Consider the following 20,289-nt stretch of genomic DNA (forward strand, 5'->3'; position numbering starts at 1 on the left):
AGAATGGCCAATTCTAAGCAACTTTTCATTTATTATAGATTTGAATTATTTACCTTACTCTTCTACATCTTTCCTGCTTTCCAATGAGAGGGGGGGGGATCAGTGGGGGACCCCAGCAGCCAAAAAACTATTGCTCTTTTAGATTACAATTTTATTGTTGTTACTTTTTATACCTTGTTTCTATTCAGTCCCTCTCCTGTTCATGTTGCAGCCTCTCATTCAAACCACTGTCTGGTTGCCCAGGTAGATAAGACCCAAGCAACCAGATAGAAATTGCAAACTGGAGAGGTGCAGAACAAAAAGCTACCCAACTGGAAAAAAAAAAAAAATATATAAATTGAAAATGATTTATGTCATAACTAAAACCATTTGATTTTTTTTTAGATGGGTCAGTGAACCCCATTTGAAAGCTGGAAAGAGGCAAATAAACTATAAAAAAAAGAAAAAATGAAGGCCAACAAAAAAAAAATGCTTAGAATTGGCCATTCTATAACATACTACAGGTAAGTGGGCTTAAGGACAGAGACACAGGCTCAGATTTTTGGAGATTAGTCGCCGGCTAGAATGTAAATCATCGGTGGGATGGCAATCGTGCGCTTAGTTTTCCGAAGTCGCCTGAAGTTGCCTCACAAGAAAACTTGGGACGTCTTCTGAAACCGAAGTGATCCGAATGCCATCCCGCCAGGGATTTACATACAAGCTGGCGGGAGGCAGTTCGGGGAGATTAGTCACCCACGAAGAAGAGGCGATTTATGGCCGGGACGACTAAATCTCCCCAATCTGAGTGTGAAACTCTGCGCTATGGTAGAACAGATCATAAATTAGGCCTGTCTGACTTATGGGCCTCCAGCTATCACTGGACTTAAATTCCCAATATCCAAAAAAAATTTAAAAAAAAGTCCGTGGGTGCTGGGAGCACTGTTCTGCCATAGCGGCTATCCAAAAACTCTACAAGGTCCTCATTGTGTAAGCCCTTAGTAACTAGACCTGGTTTGATGGATAGTTATGTTAAGGGCCCAAATACAGCCAGGCTTTTTATTATATTTTTATAATACACAAAAGCCATGAATATCCTGTAAATTATATCCTTATAAACGGTGAGTTCTGATGTCATCAGTTATAAACGGTGAGTTCTGATGTCATTTCTGTCACATGACTCATTGAAATTTGTGTATTATAATTAATAAAGTACCCCCAGTTGCAAAATATGAGGATATTAGAAGTTACCTCGGAGTTCCATGACCTGTATAAAAACACTCGGCCTTCGGCCTCGTGTTTTTATATGGTCATGAAACTCCTCGGTAACTTATAATATCCTTATATTTTACAAGAGGGGGTACTTTATTCACTATATATTAATGGCAATTTCTCCAACTTGCTACCATCACCTTTTCTTCATACTAATGTTGGCTAGCAGAAGTTCAATGTATTCCCTACTTGAGGATTGAGTTCTACATGAGTGGGATCAACAAACCACAAAGTATTGAGAAACAAATATGGAGGTGGCTGGTGGTGTCGAAGGTCTGTGACAAATACACCAAGTAAATCTCCACAAGCCGTAGCAACGAATAGAAATTGGGGCTGTAGGGCTCACATCCACACGTAACCAGAGAAAAGGGGGCTTGCCTGTCTAGGAGGATCTTCTTATTGTGATAATAAACCTACTACTGCCAGGTCACAAAGGCAAAAATAAGCACTGACCGGTTTGACTTGTGCTGGTGCAACAGTTAGTGTGACGAATATTCTTAATGCGCTGGATAAGCCACAGGGGGCCCTAGTCCAATCACAATCCAATAATGTAAAGCCTATACCTTGCTTTGGGGGTTTCCAGCACTCTTTTAGGGGGACTTTGTCATCTACCCACTTCCTAAACCTCTGCAATCTTTTTATGGGATTTTAATTGGGTTCCTGAGATTATCAGAGGTAGGGTGTCCTCTTACAGCAAACTATGGGGTAACCATAAGACATGTATGGAAATAAATGGTTTGAGACAAAGGCAGGAGGGTTGTACATCTTGCTGGTGAGAACACAAGGTAGGGTTTTAACCCCAGTGAACCCACTATCCATGGAATCCAAGCGAGAGCTGGCTTCTTATACAGACATTCCTCTAATCCTGCCTAATTGGGGATTTCTGCCAAACCCTGGAGCTAAAGGCAAGTCTTGTCAAATAACCTGGCCTCACTGACCACGTGCTGAGACTTCTCAATGCCCACCCTAAGTCCTTGGTATAACCTGGCTGACCGCTCCAATTATGCAGCCCCTAGCGGTATTCATTTCACCACCTCCAGTTGTTCTGCAACAGATTTTTTTTGCCAGCAAGATGGATCTGGGCATTTAATTTGCCAGCCTTGCCATATACCATGAGCAAGATGGCCATGTTTGACTCACTGGTGGGGTGATTATCCTGGTAGGAAGGACCGAGTGAGTGCTGAAAATGACTGTTCCCCCAAATCCTGGGAAACATGGCAGCACGGTTAGACATAGAACACCCAGATACAGTGGGATGGAAGCAAGAAGAGTAGATAGTGTATTTGATAGTAACGGACCTCTGGCCTATAAGTTAAGCCATTAGGCAGTGGGGCTACGTCTTTGCAGTAGTGTAGAATACATTAAGTGTTGGCCTGACTAGGCTTTCTGGAGACATTTATGGTGAGGTTCTCCAACCCTCTGACATATGTCCACCATGAACACCCTTATTATTGCATTTAGTCTCTGCTGATTGATTAAAACTTAAAGATGGATGGTGACAAATAAATGGTGCTGGGATACGTTCCTCCCCCGACAGCTATGGAAATGGTTTGGTCCTGGAGGCAAACCCAGAGAGCTTTTGCGAGAAAGTAACAGCCCCCTCTTCCGCGTTCTTTGGAAACGGTCAAACTGTGTAGTGAGCGGACAGGCAGTGCAAGGCTAAAAGTGCAGTTCCCAATCCCAAGGTGCAATGCCAGTGGGTGAAGGGATAGGTCAGCGAACGCCACGTCCATCCAGAAGGCTGGGTCTCTGGTTACTGTGTTTGGGGGGAGGTCAGGAGGACTCTTCTAAGGCGTTGACAACTTGCTCCAATATGTCAGGGCAGTGATCTGCGATTTGCTGCAGGATGACATTGGCGAACTCCTGAAGTTCGGCACTCTCGAGTTCGCACTTTTCCAACTCTTTGGTCAGCTGCAGGACAGAAGGGACAAGGTAAGGAGAATGGAGTAAAGGGGTAGGAGTCAGCAAGATCCCAATGTGGGCATTGCACCTAACAGTTGGCAGATCCCTATCCAGGAATTGGCTGCCATTTTTGCCCCTCACATGGGGCAACAGCTGGGGTGGCCAAGTTGGCAGCTAATACCTTCCCATCTATTCCCTTAGTGTAGATAGCAAAGGGGGCACATATTAACATGTGAGAAGATTAAATTATGTGCCAACTAACTGCACTCAACTGGAAGTGGTCGCCTCAGCACTTGCTGTTCTGCAATTGGGCCCAGCAGGGTAATTCCAACCAAGCCTCTGCCTTAATCTCTGTAGACTACTTACAAAGGCAGCAGTTTGACAGCATTACATTTACTTACACTGCCCTGTAATGATAGACCCACAAATACTGATTTTTGCAGGTGGTGCAGGCAAGTGGAACCTGTGAGCCCCCTTCTAATGCCAGTTGCTTCTGTTAGTTGCCCTTTAAACTTGTACTATGACCTTTTATTGCCAAAATCTTACAGCTACTATAGCAGCCATTCAAGTGTTATAATAACCATATCAGTGCTACAAACCCTATCCACCAAGTTCTGCAGGCTCACCAAGACCTGAGTCTGTCAGGATGGGTCTGAATTACCCGGGTACCGGGAGGGGGGGGGGGGGGAGTATTGCTTATGCCCCTACAGGAGATTTCAGGCTGCCAATAACATCAGACTGAAACGGTGATAGGAACAAATCATGGAAAGAGAGCCTGAGCGGGCGGTAGGTAGGCTTGACAGCACTGCTATTGCTCAGAAAAAGCCTAAGCTAGAGGGAACTGGTGGGTCATCCCTGATCTAGTCCATCTGAAGGAGTATCCAGCAACTCACCTCATCTGGTGTCATCTTCTGCAGCCTCTGCTCCCAAGCTGCCTGGTTGTCATCAAGGTAGTAGGCCGCAGGTGGGTGGAGCTCCTGGAGAATCTGGGGATCTCTGTCCTGGCACAGAGCAGTCAGGTGGCCGATGTACAGTTTGAGTTTGCTGCGGTTCTGGTCGAGGTCTATGAGGGGTTGGATCATCTGTAAACGACATGGGAAAAAAGCGGGTCAATGGGATGCGCAGTGAACTGTCAGAAACTAGGATACCCTCGCCCCCCCACCAATGAGATGGAAACATGGACAACAGGACACAGAAAGAGACCTCCACCAGAAGCAACGGGACTGCCATCCTAAAGTTAAATTACTGTTCTAAAATATTAGGCAATTAGCACTCAAGGGTGTTTCAGGTCATTAGGCTACCTACACCAGGGTTTTGAACACCCCAATTACTATTTTTGAGGGTGTATACAATCTAGAGGCTGATTGAGCACTAGAGAGAAGAGCTCGTCGATCTGTAGGTCCAATTATGTTTCATGTAGTCCATGGAAGAGAATGTAACCACTCCTGTGGGTGGTTGACCCTGCAGGTGGCAGTTAAGGCTTAGGTGCTTGCAGGGTGATATATCAGCACCTATAACAGCAATGATCCAGGCTTTCAAGGTTGCCCCCAGCAGGTCTTGGATCATGTTCAGCCATCTTTTGTGTGTCAGTGGCACTGCACATGCTCAGTATGCGCTGGGCTGTTGTGTAAGTCATTAAGCTCAGAGCAGCCCAGAGCATGTGCAGCAAAAGATGGGGAGTTACTGGGGTCACCTTCAAAGGCACAGATCTTTACTGCTAAAGGGATGAAGTAGCAAAGACGTTCTTCACGGGAAAGTACATAAGTGGCAGTTAGTGAGCCATATGTTTCTACCCTGTGGTAGAGTCCTGCAGCGGGTCGGGTACCCACGGGTTACCCGCAAAAAAAAAAAAGTGGTCACCCTGTTGAATGAGGGATGGATTTTCAGGTGCAGGTATAACTGTGGGTATAGCTGCGGGTCACGGATCTCATCTAAATTTCTTATGTTATGTAATATTGTCTATATTTTTAAAAGCTTTACAAAACTTGTTTCTGTCCCGCCCACATTTGATGTCACTTCCGGTTCGCAGCATCACTTCCTGTTTGATGGTGGTAGGCGGGTTGCAGGTCATGTTGTGGGTAAGGCAGTTGCGGGTCCGGGTCAGGTAGCAGTTTAAAGTGGGTAAATATGCGGGTTGCGGTTCGGGTCGCAGGCTGTGGTCGGGGTCTTAGAAATTGGTTCTGCGCAGGAATCTACCCTGTGGCAGACAATATGGAGAGGTGGGCCACCCACGGCAGCTCAGGTAACAAAGTTACGCGTGCTGTGCAACATGCTTACTGATAAGGACTGGAAGGATAACAAGTCATAGTAACTTGAGAGGATGTCAGCAGCTGGATAAGAGGGGATCAAAGATTCTAACATGAAGCAGAGACAGCAACTCTCAGTCTCATTTATAGGCACATGCTCTCTGGGGACTCCCCGATCTGCCCGGATACTGATAAACGAGACACCAGATAGCCTTATGTGCTGGGTACACTCTCTCCGAGACACCCACATAATATATGTTGGTTTTAGTGCTGACTACACTTTGATTTGTTTTGCCTAATTTAGTTTTGCCTAATGATCGAAAAGTTGATTCTAATGAATTTCTGAATATCCATTCATTCAAAATGTTCAATGGTTTTAAAGTTATGTTTAAATGTAATTGCTATTATAAGCGGCATCTCTCTGGCCAGGTCTATTCCAGCCCGGGTGGCTTTTGTCTTTTTTGCAACAATGTAGCAGAAGCTGGCGGATTATCAGATCTGTCCTGGCTAGAGGAGAACGGACTGATACACTGTATAAAGAAAAAAGAAAATCCCTTGAAACAATGTGTCAGACGTCAGTTTCACGGGTCTGTCAATTAGCTGTTTCTGCTACATTGTTTTCAAAAGTCACGGCCACCAGGGTGGAGCATAGAAATGGAGGGACAGACGCTGCTTCCAACGTCAATCATATTACCAAATAACATGAAAACCAGTGAAAATGTGTAATGAATGCAAATGGAAAAGTCACTTACAATGACATACTTATTCATTAGGCATTATTTAATATTGACATTTTTATCCCCCTTTAACCCCTTCCCAGCTTATTCATTGGTTTGTATGTAAAGTAAAAACCTGTAGCCTATCAGTGCACAGGAATGCTCAAGTTAAAAATTAACACCAAATGCAATAAGAGCATAGCCAATCAAATCTTTGTTTTCAAAGACTACTAGCAAATACTACTTTCTCATTGGTTTCTGTGGGATAAAAGCTTTGCAACTATAACATTAGCCCTTTCCATAGCAGTGCTGTACACCAGTTACAGTATATTGCCTTTCCTGAATGATTGAATTTTTTATGCTCACCCAAAAATATGTCCTACCAACACATACCCACCTAGATACAAGGAACCCATCACATAGATGGCATTTTATCCAGAGAAAGAGACCGATTCAGACATAAGAGTTTTTTTTCCTGGCTAGGGGAAAGTGCATTGAGCTGGTGGCGCCAGTTTCCCCGAGGGAATTCATTCATAGTTAGACCTTTACATCATCTCGCTCGGGGGGCACCTCGTGCCGCTATGCCACTTTGCACACAAGAGCCTGGAAGGTGTGAGCGCTTCCTATCACTAGAACTGCTCGCTTTGTACTCTGGTGGAAAACCTTATCTGTTCTTGTCCAACACTCTTGCTAAACATAGGCCACCGTTCCCCAGAACCGACTAGACTGGAGATTATCAGTATACAGTATATCTGCTCGGGGTTCATTTAAACACAATACATGTCTGAGACTTCATCAGAACATGGTATTACAACCAGAATGGATGCATCTGGCACTGGAGAAATCCCAGACAGCACTTTCCTGAGCCCACTCTACGTTTTGTGTCTTAGGGAAAATTAGACAGGTAAATAGGTCACGCTCGGAATCCTTGAAGATTTGGCGGTTGTGAAGCTGGGGCTATGAGAATGCAGTCTTTGGCTCTTGGAAGGGAGCTGGACGTTGCAACCACAATTAGAGGACTGCAGATTTGACATTCCCATAACTTTTATCTATTTTTTTCCCTTCCAAGGGCCAAAGCGCCCCCTCCCACCCCCCAACTATTTCTATCTGGTATTATAGTCTGTATACAGTGGCAAGATCTAGTTGGTTACGGAGGTAATTCTCCACTAGACAGTTGGGCTCTTCTGCCAATCCCAGAGAGGCCAAGGGGCATCTGTTAGTGCCTGGCCATGCTGGATTTAGCAAGCTTTCAATTTGTTACAGAGGATGTTGGCAGTAACAAATGGAGTTTGTGCATGTTGGCCTCGGGATATGCCTGGCTCCATTCATCAGGTGCACCAGTGTATGTGCTTACAGACAGATGCTGCTTCTCATCAATAACATTACTACCATTCTGCCACGAGTCCCATTACTCGAGCTTGGAGCGTTAACATTCTGCCATGACTCGTATTGGTCTAACTGGAAGCCTTTATATTAGGTCATTGCCATGCCTTTTTCTAACTTTAAGCGTTAATATCCTGCAGTGCCTTGTGTTGGGCTTTTATTCTGCTATGTCATCAGTGCCACCATAAAGGGGGAGTAACTGCAATCAGGGGCTCATGGCGAGGAGGATGAAATAGGAAAGAACAATTTGCATGGTGTGGAAGGGAGGGAAGTCTTGGTTGCATCATGAATGGAGTTATCCTGCCATATGTGCTGGGATATTATGCATGGAATTGGCACAGGGTTAATCTACAATGTGATCTGGGGCCGTTATTTACAGAACTCTATACATCTTGCTGTGTTTTCTAGGTTATTATGAGTGGAATTGGCACTGTATTTATCCTGCCCTGTGTTCTGGGGTATTATACATGGAACTGGCTATTATCCTGCAGTGTGTTCCGGAGTAAAAACGGCATTGGTGCTGTATTTATCTGCCGTGTGTTCTGGGGTATTATACATGGAATTGGTGCTGTATTTATCTGCCGTGTGTTCTGGGGTATTATAGATGGAATTGGTGCTGTATTTATCCTGCTGTGTGTTCTTGGGTATTATAAGTGGAATTGGCACTGTATTTATCCTGCCCTGTGTTCTGGGGTAATACAGTATACGTGGAATTGGTTCTGTATTTATCCTGCTGTGTGATCTGGGGTATTATACGTGGAATTGGCGCTGTCTTTGTCCAGACTTGTTCTGGGATATTACATGCTGTATTTATCCTGACGTGTGTTCTGGGGTATTATACATGGAACTGCCACTGTATTTATCCTGCCCTGTGTTCTGAGGTATTATACATGAAACTGGCACTGTGTTTATCCTGCCCTGTGTTCTGGGTAATTATACATCAAATTGGCCCTGTATTTAACTTGTGTGTTCTGGGGTATTATACATGGATTTGGCTCTATTATCTAGCCTTATGAGAAATAATTATACATGTAAAAATGTTATAAAAGACAATACAAAGGATGGTGCCAAAATGTTAGACAGTCCCCAGTGTTTTAAATTGCTATTCTTTTTGTTACCCCTACCAGACAACCTTAAATAACAGTTGTGTCAAACTTATAAACATTTTTTCCACTGCTGCACTTTCTGTTCAGGCCATCTCCGATTCATACCTTCTCACTAGGGTCAGTGAGCTACAGTGTTAACTCCAACCTGTCTAACAAAATAATGTGAATAAATTCCTTTTCTCAACTTCCCCTTAACCATATCCTATCCGAGGCAGTGGGAGCCAGCGGAAGGGAGACAGACCCTATAAGTAACAGAACTTTATGTTAGCAGCGTCGGCTCTCTTGCTCGGGGCAGATGGCCGGAATGTTGCCGAGTGCAGGCAGCCAGCTGTTTGCAATAAATATAATATAGGCCTTGATTTGTGCGCAGCTTTGATCTTCTGGGGTAATAGCAGGATGGTGATAAGATGCAGCCAGACCTCAGGCCACTTTGTAGGTTTAATTCAGAGCAGAGATGTAAGGCCGGGACCCCGCAGGCTCCTATCTCATTCAGAGGGGTACGCAGGTTGTTCTACAAGCAGGAATTTCCTTCCCCGGAGAGAGCCATTCCCAGTTAATATCCATGAGGACATGGAACCCTGTGTCACATCATTCCGGTATGTCATGTCTCATAGGGTGTGGGCCTCAGCAAGTGGAAGCTGCAAGGTCTGGGAAGGGAGGGGGTCAAGGAACACTAATTCTGCACTTTACCCTGCCTAGAATTTACCAGATTTAGTCACACAGACCCCACTCTCGACAAGTCCAAATATCAGTGGGTATTTGAGCTATCCCTCACCTCTCAGGGAGCTTTGATCGGCTGTCCAGAGCATTAACGTGCCATGACTTTACTGATCAGATTCATTTGGAAGGGGGTATTTAAAAGGGGGCAATAGAAAAAAAAAAAAGACTATAAAGTTTGCACTAAGTCTAGTAACCCATAGCAACCAATAAAAAGCTGCCAGCAAACAGATGACCAAAATGACAAAGATTCTGTAGGAGGACTCATTACCAAGGTCCCACTAGAGGTAGAATTGCAGGTGGTATCACCTGAGGGTAACTGCAGTTAGGGACCCTGTGGCAGAGGGTGGTACCAAAATGGACATGCAGGATTTTTGGGTGCTAAAGGGGCAGGGTTTGCAGGGGAGTGGGCAGGGTATGTTTAGATTAGGGGTGGAGTTTTGCTATCATTTCGGGCGTTATTAGCGAAGAAAGTTAGTCCAGCACCCACTGTTTCATGAATAAAACGGCCTTTATTGGAGCAAGGGCATTACAGCAACGTTTCAGACCAACTGGTCTTTTATCAAGTTGGTCTGAAACGTTGCTGTAATGCCCTTGGTCCAATAAAGGCCGTTTTATTCATGAAACAGTGGGTGCTGGACTAACTTTCTTCGCTAATATTGCCAGTGGAAGGTGGCCACTTGAGGACGTGCACCCAGCCAAAGAAGTGAGTTGCAGTTGTGCTGACTACTAATCTGCTATCATTTCGGGCGTTGCCATGATGGATTTGATTTTTCTTGCTGGCAGTGCAAACCACCCAGTTAACTGGGGTAAGGGCCCTGCCATATTTGTAGCATTGGGAAGCCCTGGTGGCTGCTAAAAGTGGCAATAAAATAAACCTAGTCACATAGCCTACTAAGACCAACTGCAATCCCAGGGTTCAACCAGCAAATGGCATCCTTGAACGCTAGCAGCAAGTGCATTAAGCACGGTTATTGATGCAATGGTGCCTATGGGTGTTGGTGTAATCCGCAGATTATAGATAAAATGACGGATGGAGTTGTTTAAGGCAACGACAGGAGTCAAAAGCCAAAATCTCCAGTCGTATTTAACTAAATGGCCAGCAGAGCTTACCATCTAATTTCAGAAAAGTAAATAGCAAGGAAAAAAAAAAGGAAAGAGATCCCAGAATTTCTACACGGCAGTCGTATTTCATGCAAAAGAGACAGGGGCTCGTACCGTGGCTCCTTCTAAAGGCGGCTGAATGATTTCAGCAGGAAATGTGCAAACAGCATGGGATCTGGAAAGGAACACACACAATATTGTTTTATGGCCAGATCCTGTATATTTGGCTTCCTTCAAAGGTGCACGGCTTCGAAAGACAACATCCACTCCGAGGAGCCAATGGAAAAATCAGAATGTGCCGCTAGAGCAGAGGGGCCCTGATTAACGAAAGATGCTTGGGACCTCCGACATGTGGTGCTCACCGTACCACTGACCGCTCACTCATTAGCACCTCCCAACTTTCTGGGAGCCGACTCTCCAATTAATCTAGGACACACCCATCTACATGCCAACAGTAAGCTCCACCTGATTTTATAGAAACAGGACTGTCCTGCCTAAATACACATACCTGAGAGATATGAATATCTTGAACACCAACCAAATTGATAAGCAGTGTAAAACCAACCCTCTATTCCAATACACTCTTAGTCATCTTTCAACTGCCATCTATAGAGGTGGCAGCTGCTCCAGGGTTCTGTTAAATCAATAGGCACAATTCACTTAATTCAGTCAGACAGACGCAAAATGGACCAAGCAGCGATGAGCTCACCTATATACAATATATATATATATATATATATATATATACACATACATACATACATACATACACACTATATATATATATATATATATATATATATATATATATATATATATATATATATATATATATATATACACATATATATATATATATATATATATATATATATATATATATATACACAAGGAGTGGCAATGAATGGGATTTTCCCCCGCAACGACTGTGGCCAATTTAGCGTGTCTACTAGTGATGTCTGGGCCGACCAGGTTTGGGCCGACCTCTGCATGATGTCCTTGGGCGGGTTCGGGCTAAACTAGCCTCTTTTCGCCCTGCCAGCTGCCTTCTTCTGGCCCACTTCCACCTTAGTGATGTGCGGGCCGGCCTGATACCGTGGGTCAGGTGGGTTTGGGCCGACCTCGTACCCCCTTGCACTGCCAGCATCCTTTTTTTTTATAGATGCGCCTGCTTGCCCCGCCTTTTGTGACATCATCGTGGGGGCGGGTCTATAAAAGGAACCGGAAGTTGGGCGCAGGCTGAGGGAGGGTGGGTTAGGGTCGGATTTTACCCCACCCGCACATCACTACTCTGCGCAACTTTTTATATACTTGTGCAGATCCCACCCCTTTCATGACATCACAGCAGGGCGGGAATAGCTACGATTTAGGGCCTGGTGGAGTAGCAGCGAGTTAGGGTCGGGCATGGTTCAAGTTTTTTCTTGACCCGCACATTACTAGTGTCCACGACTGTTACTTGTAGTCTTAAACAAACGCTTATATCTGTCCAAAGTTGGCATTTAGGAAATATGCCATACAGATTTTTCCATCCACTCTATCTAACTTTTAAGATGTCTCCCACCCTTCAATGGATTGAACCACTGGGACACCAGGAGGGGTACCAGGCCCCTTGAGATTAGTTCCTCCAGTGGGCCCTTGGGTGCCCTTCCTTCCAGGTCCGGATTGAGAATTAAAATAGGCCCTGGCATTTCAGGTACACAGAGGCCCAATCAGCCCACACAGAGGCTCAAACAGCCCTCACCAGCCCACTAAATACTGACTTTCTATGGCACCTTATAGCAGCCCCTCTGGCATTTGCCAGAACCCACAGATTGCCAGTCTGGGCCTGCTGCCTTCCATGAACCCCCAAAAACAAAAACATAAATTTTCACCCATTTCTACCTAAGCAAAAACTTAGCCGGCACCTGCAAAGAGTCCTATTGTGGTTGCTCCTTTTTCGAGTCCCCTGGCAAGTCATTCTACCTTCCCTGAGCGGCACAATGCAGGTAGTAACATAAGTTACCATTCACCGGAACAACGGGAGCAATTAGTTGCTTTGGGGAGGGGCTGTAAGTAGTTTCAGACAAAACAACGACCCTCTGGAGTTCCAATGCACAGGGAGGCTGTTGAGCCCGTGCCAAGGGACACATCCAGGCTTAGAAGAGAGTCTCAGATCTGCTGCCAGCCTGGCCCCAACCCCCCCCTGAGAGGCCGCTGATTTAAATAAAAGGCACTGCGGGCAGGAACGGAAACCCCAAAAGTCACTGCCCAACACTCCGTTCCATGATTCCACTGCCTTTAGATCAGTGTCCTTTCAAAACAGAGCTTTAGAGCTACATGTGTGTGTAACATTAAATCAAACACTGTTTCAGGAGTCAGAACCAGTAGTGCAGAGATTATAAACAGCCAGCCAGGCGGACACTGCTTTCACTGAACAGGCTCCAAGCCGTAATTAAGACGGGGAATATTTCCTCTATATGGATCCAACAAGTCTCCGCTCCCTCTGGTAATGCCGGGGTTAAGCCGCTGTTGCACGGATACAAAATATTTTGGTCCTGCGACTACTTAACAGGAATGTGCTGGGAGCCGTTAAAGGAAGAATTAACAAGGTCCTTAATTGGATGATAAACACAACGGGTACCACTTCTAGCGACACCCACAGGATATTCCGGAGCCTCGGATAAAATCGGCTAAGGCCGCAGGGAAACAGAGATCAGGTGCTGGACAGATAATTATTTCAAGGGCCCATGGGTCCCTCGTAGCTTGTGACTGGCCAATCAGAGACGCCTGTGTGGGGGGATTCAAATAGGGGCCACTGCCCTGGAGTTTGAAGGCAAAGTAGAGCAAGATTTGGGTAGCGATATGGCGCTGCTCAAACTTGAGGGGCAATTATGTCGCTCAGTTTTCATTCAGAATCCAGGTACTGGGAATATAATCCAATTGAAGAGTTAATGAGGTTCTTGCCTATGAAGGTGCAATTGCATTATTGTCCAGAAATTCATAATTTTTTCTTTCTGGTCAATAATGATCTTCACTCGCCAAAGCTGTTCTGCCAGTTCCATTCAAATGTGATGGTCCTGTCCTGTCCAAGGCCCCTTCTGTTAAGGGGGTCCCAATTATCCACCACCACCCCCTTATCCATCACCCCCTTAGCATTAGCACTTTCACATCTCTTGGGGTCCCCTCTGCTATGGGGCCCTGACTTAAAGGGATACTGTCATGTTTTTCCCCCAAAACGCATCAGTTAATAGTGCTGCTCCAGCAGAATTCTGCACTGAAATCAGTTTCTCAAAAGAGCAAACAGATTTTTTTTATATTTAATTTTGAAATCTGACACTAGACATCTTGTCAGTTTCCCAGCTGCCACCAGACATGTGACTCTGATAAACTTCAGTCACTCTTTACTGCAAGTTGGAGTGATATCACCCCCCTCCCTTTCCCCCCCAGCAGCCTAACAACAGAACAATGGGAAGGTAACCAGATAGCAGCTCCCTAACACAAGATAACAGCTGTCGGTAGATATAAGAACAGCACTCAGTAGTAAAATCCAGGTCCCACTGAGACACATTCAGTTACATTGAGTAGGAGAAACAACAGCCTGCCAGAAAGCAGTTCCATCCTAAAGTGAAAGCACATGACCAGGCGAAATGACCTGAGATGCACCTACACACCAATATTACAACTAAAATATACACTTGCTGGTTCAGGAATAAAAATTTATATTGTAGAGTGAATTATTTGCAGTGTAAACAGTGTCATTTAGAAATAAAAACTACATCATAAAAATCATGATGGAGTCCCTCCTGGTAGTGGCTCTTTCACTACGGAGCTGCTGTACAGACGGACATGTACATATACAAGACTTAAGGTGGCCATACATGGAGAGATCCGCTCGTTTGGCGATGTCGCCAAACGAGCGGATCTCCCTCCAATATGCCCACCTTGAGGTGGGCAATATCGGGCTGATCCGATCGTGGGCCCTACGGCCCAACGATCGGATCCTAACGATGCCTAACGGGCGGCCGGATCGCGGGACCGCATCAACGAATAGATGCGGCCCCCATCCGATCGTGATCTGGCCGACTTTCGGCCAGATCTCGATCAGGGGGCCCCATACACGGGCCAATAAGCTGCCGACATGGTCTGTCGGCAGCTTTTATCGGCCCGTGTATGGCCACCTTTATAGACAAGCATCCTGGCTAAATAGGGTTCTGCTGTGCTTGCACATATAAGAGCGATTCCCTTCCTCTGCCAATGGGTGGGTGGGCACGGAGGGCCGAATAATATCAGCCCAGCCAGCGTTAAACATTTATCACATTATCAATTATTACAGGAGTGAATGCCGTTCTACGCACTATTAAATTAAGTTACTAAGCTGTTAATTATTAGCACTGAGCATTATATATTACATATTTAGAGATCTTAGCAAAGCCCCGCCCCAGATTCAAAGGAGCCGCCATTCCTGCTGAGATGCCACACGAGCATGGAAAGCTCTTGTAGGGCAACAAACCTGGGCACCCCTGTTATACGTTTCACTGCCCTGGGAGAGGTTCACTGCCCTGGGAGAGGTTTCAGTATTCCTTAAGGTTCTCCGGCAAGCGAGAGGTTAAAAAGAGAGAGTGTTTGATACAGATGAGCCAGTTGGGAGTCACAATGCCTGAATAAACCCGAGTTATGTCGATCTGGGCGGGGGGCAAGGATTTCCCAGAGACGGGCTGAACATTCCCAGGTGCCCGTTCCCGCTGCATTCCTTCAATTACATGCTTTGCGACTTCCCAACACCAACGCACAATCACAATAATCACTACGGGGGGGGGGATTACATGTGATTGGACCCCTCCCCTTTCCCACCTTGGCTTCTGCAGCTCTGCTGGAGTTGGGTTATTAGAACAAAGTGCACTTTGATGATGTGGATCAGAATGCCTGAGAATGGATAACACTAGCTGATGGGTTGTATTACTGGAGAATGTTGTAAAGGGGAAGTTAATTGAAGCGTATATTTCCTTACTATCCTTATTCTGTTTCTCTTCAACCTGAAATTTTAATGAGAACTAAATCTTGTTGGGATTGTTCAACTTTAAATTAACCGTTACACAGGCCAATAAAAGCTGCCGACAGACAGAGTCGGCAGCTTATTGGCCCGTGTGTGGGGCCATCTGAGGGGCTTTCCTGATCAATCTCGATCGGGCAGGTTAGAAAATCCCGTCGGATTGCGGCCACATCTGTGCGTATATGTGGTCCGGCAATCCGACAGTCCGTATCGGACTGTCCGTAGGGCCCACGATCGGATCAGCCCGATATCGCCCACTTCAATGTAGGCATATCGGGGAGAGATCCGCTCATTTGGTGACATCGCCAAACAATCGGATCTCTACGTCTATGGCCACCTTTAGTGGTAGAGAGGGATACTCCGAGACTATTTGCAATTGGTTTTCATTTTTTATTATTTGAATTATTTCGCTTTTTGTTCCGCAGCTCTCCAGTTTGCAATTTCAGCGACTGTTGCTATGGTCCCAATTACCTTAGCAACCATGTGCTGATTTGAATAAGAGACTGGAATATGAATAGGAGAGGCCTGAAGGGCCAATAAGCTGCCGGTAGGGTAGGGGTTTTTATTAGAAAGGGGGTTTATTTCTCCTTTAAAGGGATGGTTCCCCTTTAACTTAACTTTAGTCTGATGTAGACAGTGATATTCCAAGACGATTTGCAATTGGTTTTCACGATGAGTTTGATTTAGCTTTTTGTTCAGCAGCTCTCCAGTTTCCAGTTTCAGCAATCTGGTTGCTAGGGTCCAAATTCCCCTAGCAACCATGCACTGATTTCAATAAGAGACTGGACTATGACTAGGAGAGGGACAGAAGAGGAAAGATGAGTAATAAAAAGTAGCAATAACAATACAAGCCTATGCGTAAATGCCCACCTTTGGCACAAAACGCGTCGGGCTTGAATATGTCCTAATAAAGATCTTCTACTTTTTAGATCATCTGGCCTTCTTTTTCTACTAACAGTAACTCTACCCAGCTTGTGTTTTTGCTTGATTATACCCAATTACATGGCCCTTGGACTGGGGGTCTATTCGGGATAAGACTAATGCGAATGATTTTGACTTAATGGAATAGGAACTTTTTGGACCATGCCCTATTAGTAGAGGTACACACCATAGTCTTATAGTTTATTAATAACAATAGCCTTACAGAGCATTGTTTTTTTTTTTTTAGATGGGGCCAGTGAAGAAAAAGGGGAAAAAACTCTAAAAAACGAAGACCAATTGAAAAGTTGCTTATAATTGGCCGTTCTATAACATACTTAAAGGTAACTCAAAAGCAAACCACCTTTTTAAAGAAGGGCTTTAATGGATGTCCATGTCCTTTCTATCTATTAGCTGGGGGTCAGTGGAGGTGCCGTTAACCCCCAGTATTTGGACGGCAGCTTCTTACACTAGATGAATGGCAGCAGCACTGGGTACTGAAATGCCGGAGGGCTCCGTGACTGCGGGCACATGCACAAATGCAGATAGGCGCGAGAAGACACCACAAAATGACCATAATTGGAGGAAAATAAAAATGACGGTTAATGACATCAGCGCCATGCAAACGTATGGGGAGAGATGATCATCGTCATGCAAAGGGGAGGGGCATAGTGGGGCATGTACCAATTGGTTAACCCAAATCTGGAGACTCTCACCGTTCTGAACAAAATGGCTGACCTAAGCATCTCATTGGCTATGCCCAAATACCCTCCTCATCATCCTGTTGGTTCGGAGATGAAGAGGGCAGAGGGGACATCAAAGAGCAGCATGAGGAATGAAATAAGAGATCTGGTTAGTGTCAGCTGGAGAAAAAAACACACAGACATGTTGTTATTATAGAGGTACATATATTATACAGCAGTATATGAACCTTTAAAGTTGCCAAATTCACTTTTAATCCCATTCGGACACCTAGGATAGAAAGTACCTACCTTAACAGGCTGTGAAACAAAGGCTAAAGGGGTTGTTCACCTTTAAGTTAACTTTTAGTATATAGAGAGTGATATTCTGAGACAATTTGCAATTTGGGTTTCATTTTTTATTATTTGTGGTTTTTGAGTTATTTAGCTTTTTATTCAGCAGCTCTCCAGTTTGCAATCTGGTTGCTAGAGTACCCTAGCAACCATGCATTGATTTGAAAAAGAGACTGAAATATGAATAGGAGAGGACTGAATAGAAGCAGGAATAATAAAAAGAAGCAGTAACAATAAATGTGTAGCCTTACAGAGCATTTGTTTTTAGATGGGGTCAGTGACCCCCATTTGAAAGTTTGAAAGAATCAGAAGAAGGCAAATAATTAAAAAACGATAAAAAAAATAATAAAGGCCAATTAAAAAGTTGCTTAGAACTGGTAATTCTATAACATACTAAAAGTTAACTTCAAGGTGAACCACCCCTTTAAATGACGCACACACACAAGCTTCTAGCCAAAAATACAACTCCCAGCACTCCCTGATAGCCTTCGAGAGGGAATTGGTGTCTGTAGGGGCATAATTATATAACAAGTAAAACCAAAACCATTCTCAGTGGGTGGAAAGGCTCAGCGATTGGATAACAAAACGAGGCCTAGATCATTGTAGGGGTGCATGTAATCTTAACAGATTTGATATATAGGGTGCATTGCTGGCATTTTGGGGCAAATTATAACATTTGACAAAAGAAAGTGATGGGTAAAACACTAGAAACCCTTAAAGGAAAAACTACCTCTATAAAAAGATATTGCATAAAACAGCTCATGTGTAAAAACTCTGCTTCATGTAAATAAATCATTTTCAGAATAATATACTTTTTTTAGTATTATGTGCCATTGGGTAATCATAAATAGAAAATTGCCATTTTAAAAAATAAGGGCCGCCCCCTGGGATCGTACGATTCACGGTGCACACAAATAACCATACATGTTAGGTCACATGAGCCAATTAACAGACAGAGTTTTGCCTTTTGCTTCAACACTTCATCCTGTTACAGTTAGAGCTGCAGTATTTCTGGTCAGGTGATCTCTTCCTGTTACAGTTAGAGCTGCAGTATTTCTGGTCAGGTGATCTCTAGAGGCAGCACATAGACCATCACAAAATCGTGTTTCAAGGCAAAACATGTAAAAGGGCAATATTTACTTAAATATATATTCCAGTTTGAGAAGATTCTTTAATATGCCACTCAATATAATGTAAACTATCTGTTGCTTAAGTATTCATTTTGGGGGTAAAGTTTTCCTTTAAGGCAGTGGTTCCCACTGAGTTGAAAGGGGACAGTGGGGCTTAACCTGAAGGCCAGTTAGGGTAAGATTTGGAAGGAATACCAATTTGCTCTTTTAGATGCCCCTTACTCAAGTCCACACTAAGGGGCAGATTTATCAAGGGTCAAATTTAAAGTTCAAATTTTTAATTTATTTTTATGGTCAAAACTCTCAAATTCAACTAGGGGGTTATCCAAATTCCATTTGATTTTAAAAAAAATTTGAATCAAATTTTTCGAGATTTATCATACTCTGCCTGTTAAGAACTCAAATTCGACTATTTGCCACCTAAAACCTGGCGAATTGCTGTTTAAGTCAATGAGAGAGGTCCAGGGATCAATTTGGCGGTATTTGCAGTCGGAGAAAACACTCAAATCGTGTTTGATCGAATTAGATTCGAGTTTTCGGGTTGTTTCAATTAGTCCGACTTTAAAAGCTTACATTTTTAGAATAAATTTCTATTGGTCGAATTTCAAATTTATGGGAGTTTTTCAAAACTTTACATGAATTCAAAATAAGATAAATGTGCCTCTAAATGGGTAGGGTGAGATTTGGGTGAACACTTATTTGATGCCCTTTTGTGGGACTGTGGCAGAATGCCCAAAGTCTTCATCACGGTTATAAGGGGGGCCCTGACCAAAGGTTGTACCTCCAGGTAGTGCATGATCTGAAAGTCCAACTATAATGGAGTCTTATGAATCTATGTGCATCGGTCATAGTTCAAGAATATCTTGGGTACCAAGTGTTCACTCCAAATCTCATCCTAACTTACCCTCAAGCTGGGCTTTCAGGGATATCTAGAAGAGAAATAAATGAATCTCATGAAATATCCCCAAACTAACCTTTAGGTTAAGTTCCCCTTGCCACTAAGCCAAGAGCCCCCCATCCCAGTTTGGGGCACCAGTAAGTGAAAGATCTGTTTGTGGTCATGTTCATAGCACATACGGGTGACATGTTACAAAAGATACAATCACAGAGCTCCTACCTGATCTGGGGAGGGCTTGTGATTGGTTTGGTTGGAGTGGCCAGAGGATTTCATGTGGTCTCCTTCGTAGTTATCAGCCATCAGCTTCATCCTGTTCTGTGTCTGTGGAAGGAAAAGAACAGGGGCGTAACTACAGAGAAAGCAGACCCTGCGGCTGCTGGGGGGCCCAGGAGGTATAGGGGGCCCAATGAAACCCTAATTATTGAGCAATTTCAATATATATTGGTAAAACAGGACAACCTCTGGATATGTTGGGGATCGTAAAATTAATCTGCTGTGGGGCCCAGTAACATCTAGTTACACCACTGGAAAAGAAAGTGCATTACAATACTCTGCCCACCAGAGATTTAGTCCCACCAAGAGGTAACAACCTCCCTGATCTGAAACTGTATAGATTTTGGCCACAACCCAATCCAGGCAGACCACGGCCCCTGCTATGTCCCAGCTAGGGGTAAAAATATAAAAGAGTTGACTAGTCTCCATACAAATATAAAAAGAGTTGACTAGTCTCCATACAACCATGTCTCTCCATAACATAACCTCCTCCGATCTGAAACAAGGTGATTTTGGTAATGTTCCATCTGCCCAGACCACTCCATGTTCCACTCAGACCACAAGCCCTGCTCTATCTCTACCAGT

The 20,289-nt window shown here is 44.3% G+C and overlaps 1 protein-coding gene across 12 annotated transcripts in view; it reads right to left on the reverse strand.

The window, feature by feature from the left end:
- Nucleotides 1-1,614: 1,614 nt before the first annotated feature.
- Nucleotides 1,615-20,289, reverse strand: part of erc1.L (ELKS/RAB6-interacting/CAST family member 1 L homeolog) — a 144,475-nt gene continuing 125,800 nt past the window's right edge. For 7 of the 12 annotated variants that reach the window (XM_018241171.2, XM_018241170.2, XM_018241166.2 and 4 more), the window contains 3 exons: nucleotides 19,651-19,752; nucleotides 4,044-4,232; nucleotides 1,615-3,159 (listed from right to left, as the gene is read on the reverse strand). In XM_018241171.2, coding sequence (XP_018096660.1) covers nucleotides 3,022-3,159; nucleotides 4,044-4,232; nucleotides 19,651-19,752 — 429 coding nt within the window. In that variant the 3' untranslated portion in view covers nucleotides 1,615-3,021. Of the gene's footprint in view, nucleotides 3,160-4,043; nucleotides 4,233-17,085; nucleotides 17,151-19,650; nucleotides 19,753-20,289 lie in introns of those variants that run through there. The other 5 variants (XM_041585941.1, XM_041585939.1, XM_041585940.1 and 2 more) reach the window with 1 other exon arrangement.

This window comes from Xenopus laevis, chromosome 3L (genome assembly GCF_017654675.1).
Source record: "Xenopus laevis strain J_2021 chromosome 3L, Xenopus_laevis_v10.1, whole genome shotgun sequence".
Lineage (NCBI taxonomy): Eukaryota > Metazoa > Chordata > Amphibia > Anura > Pipidae > Xenopus > Xenopus laevis.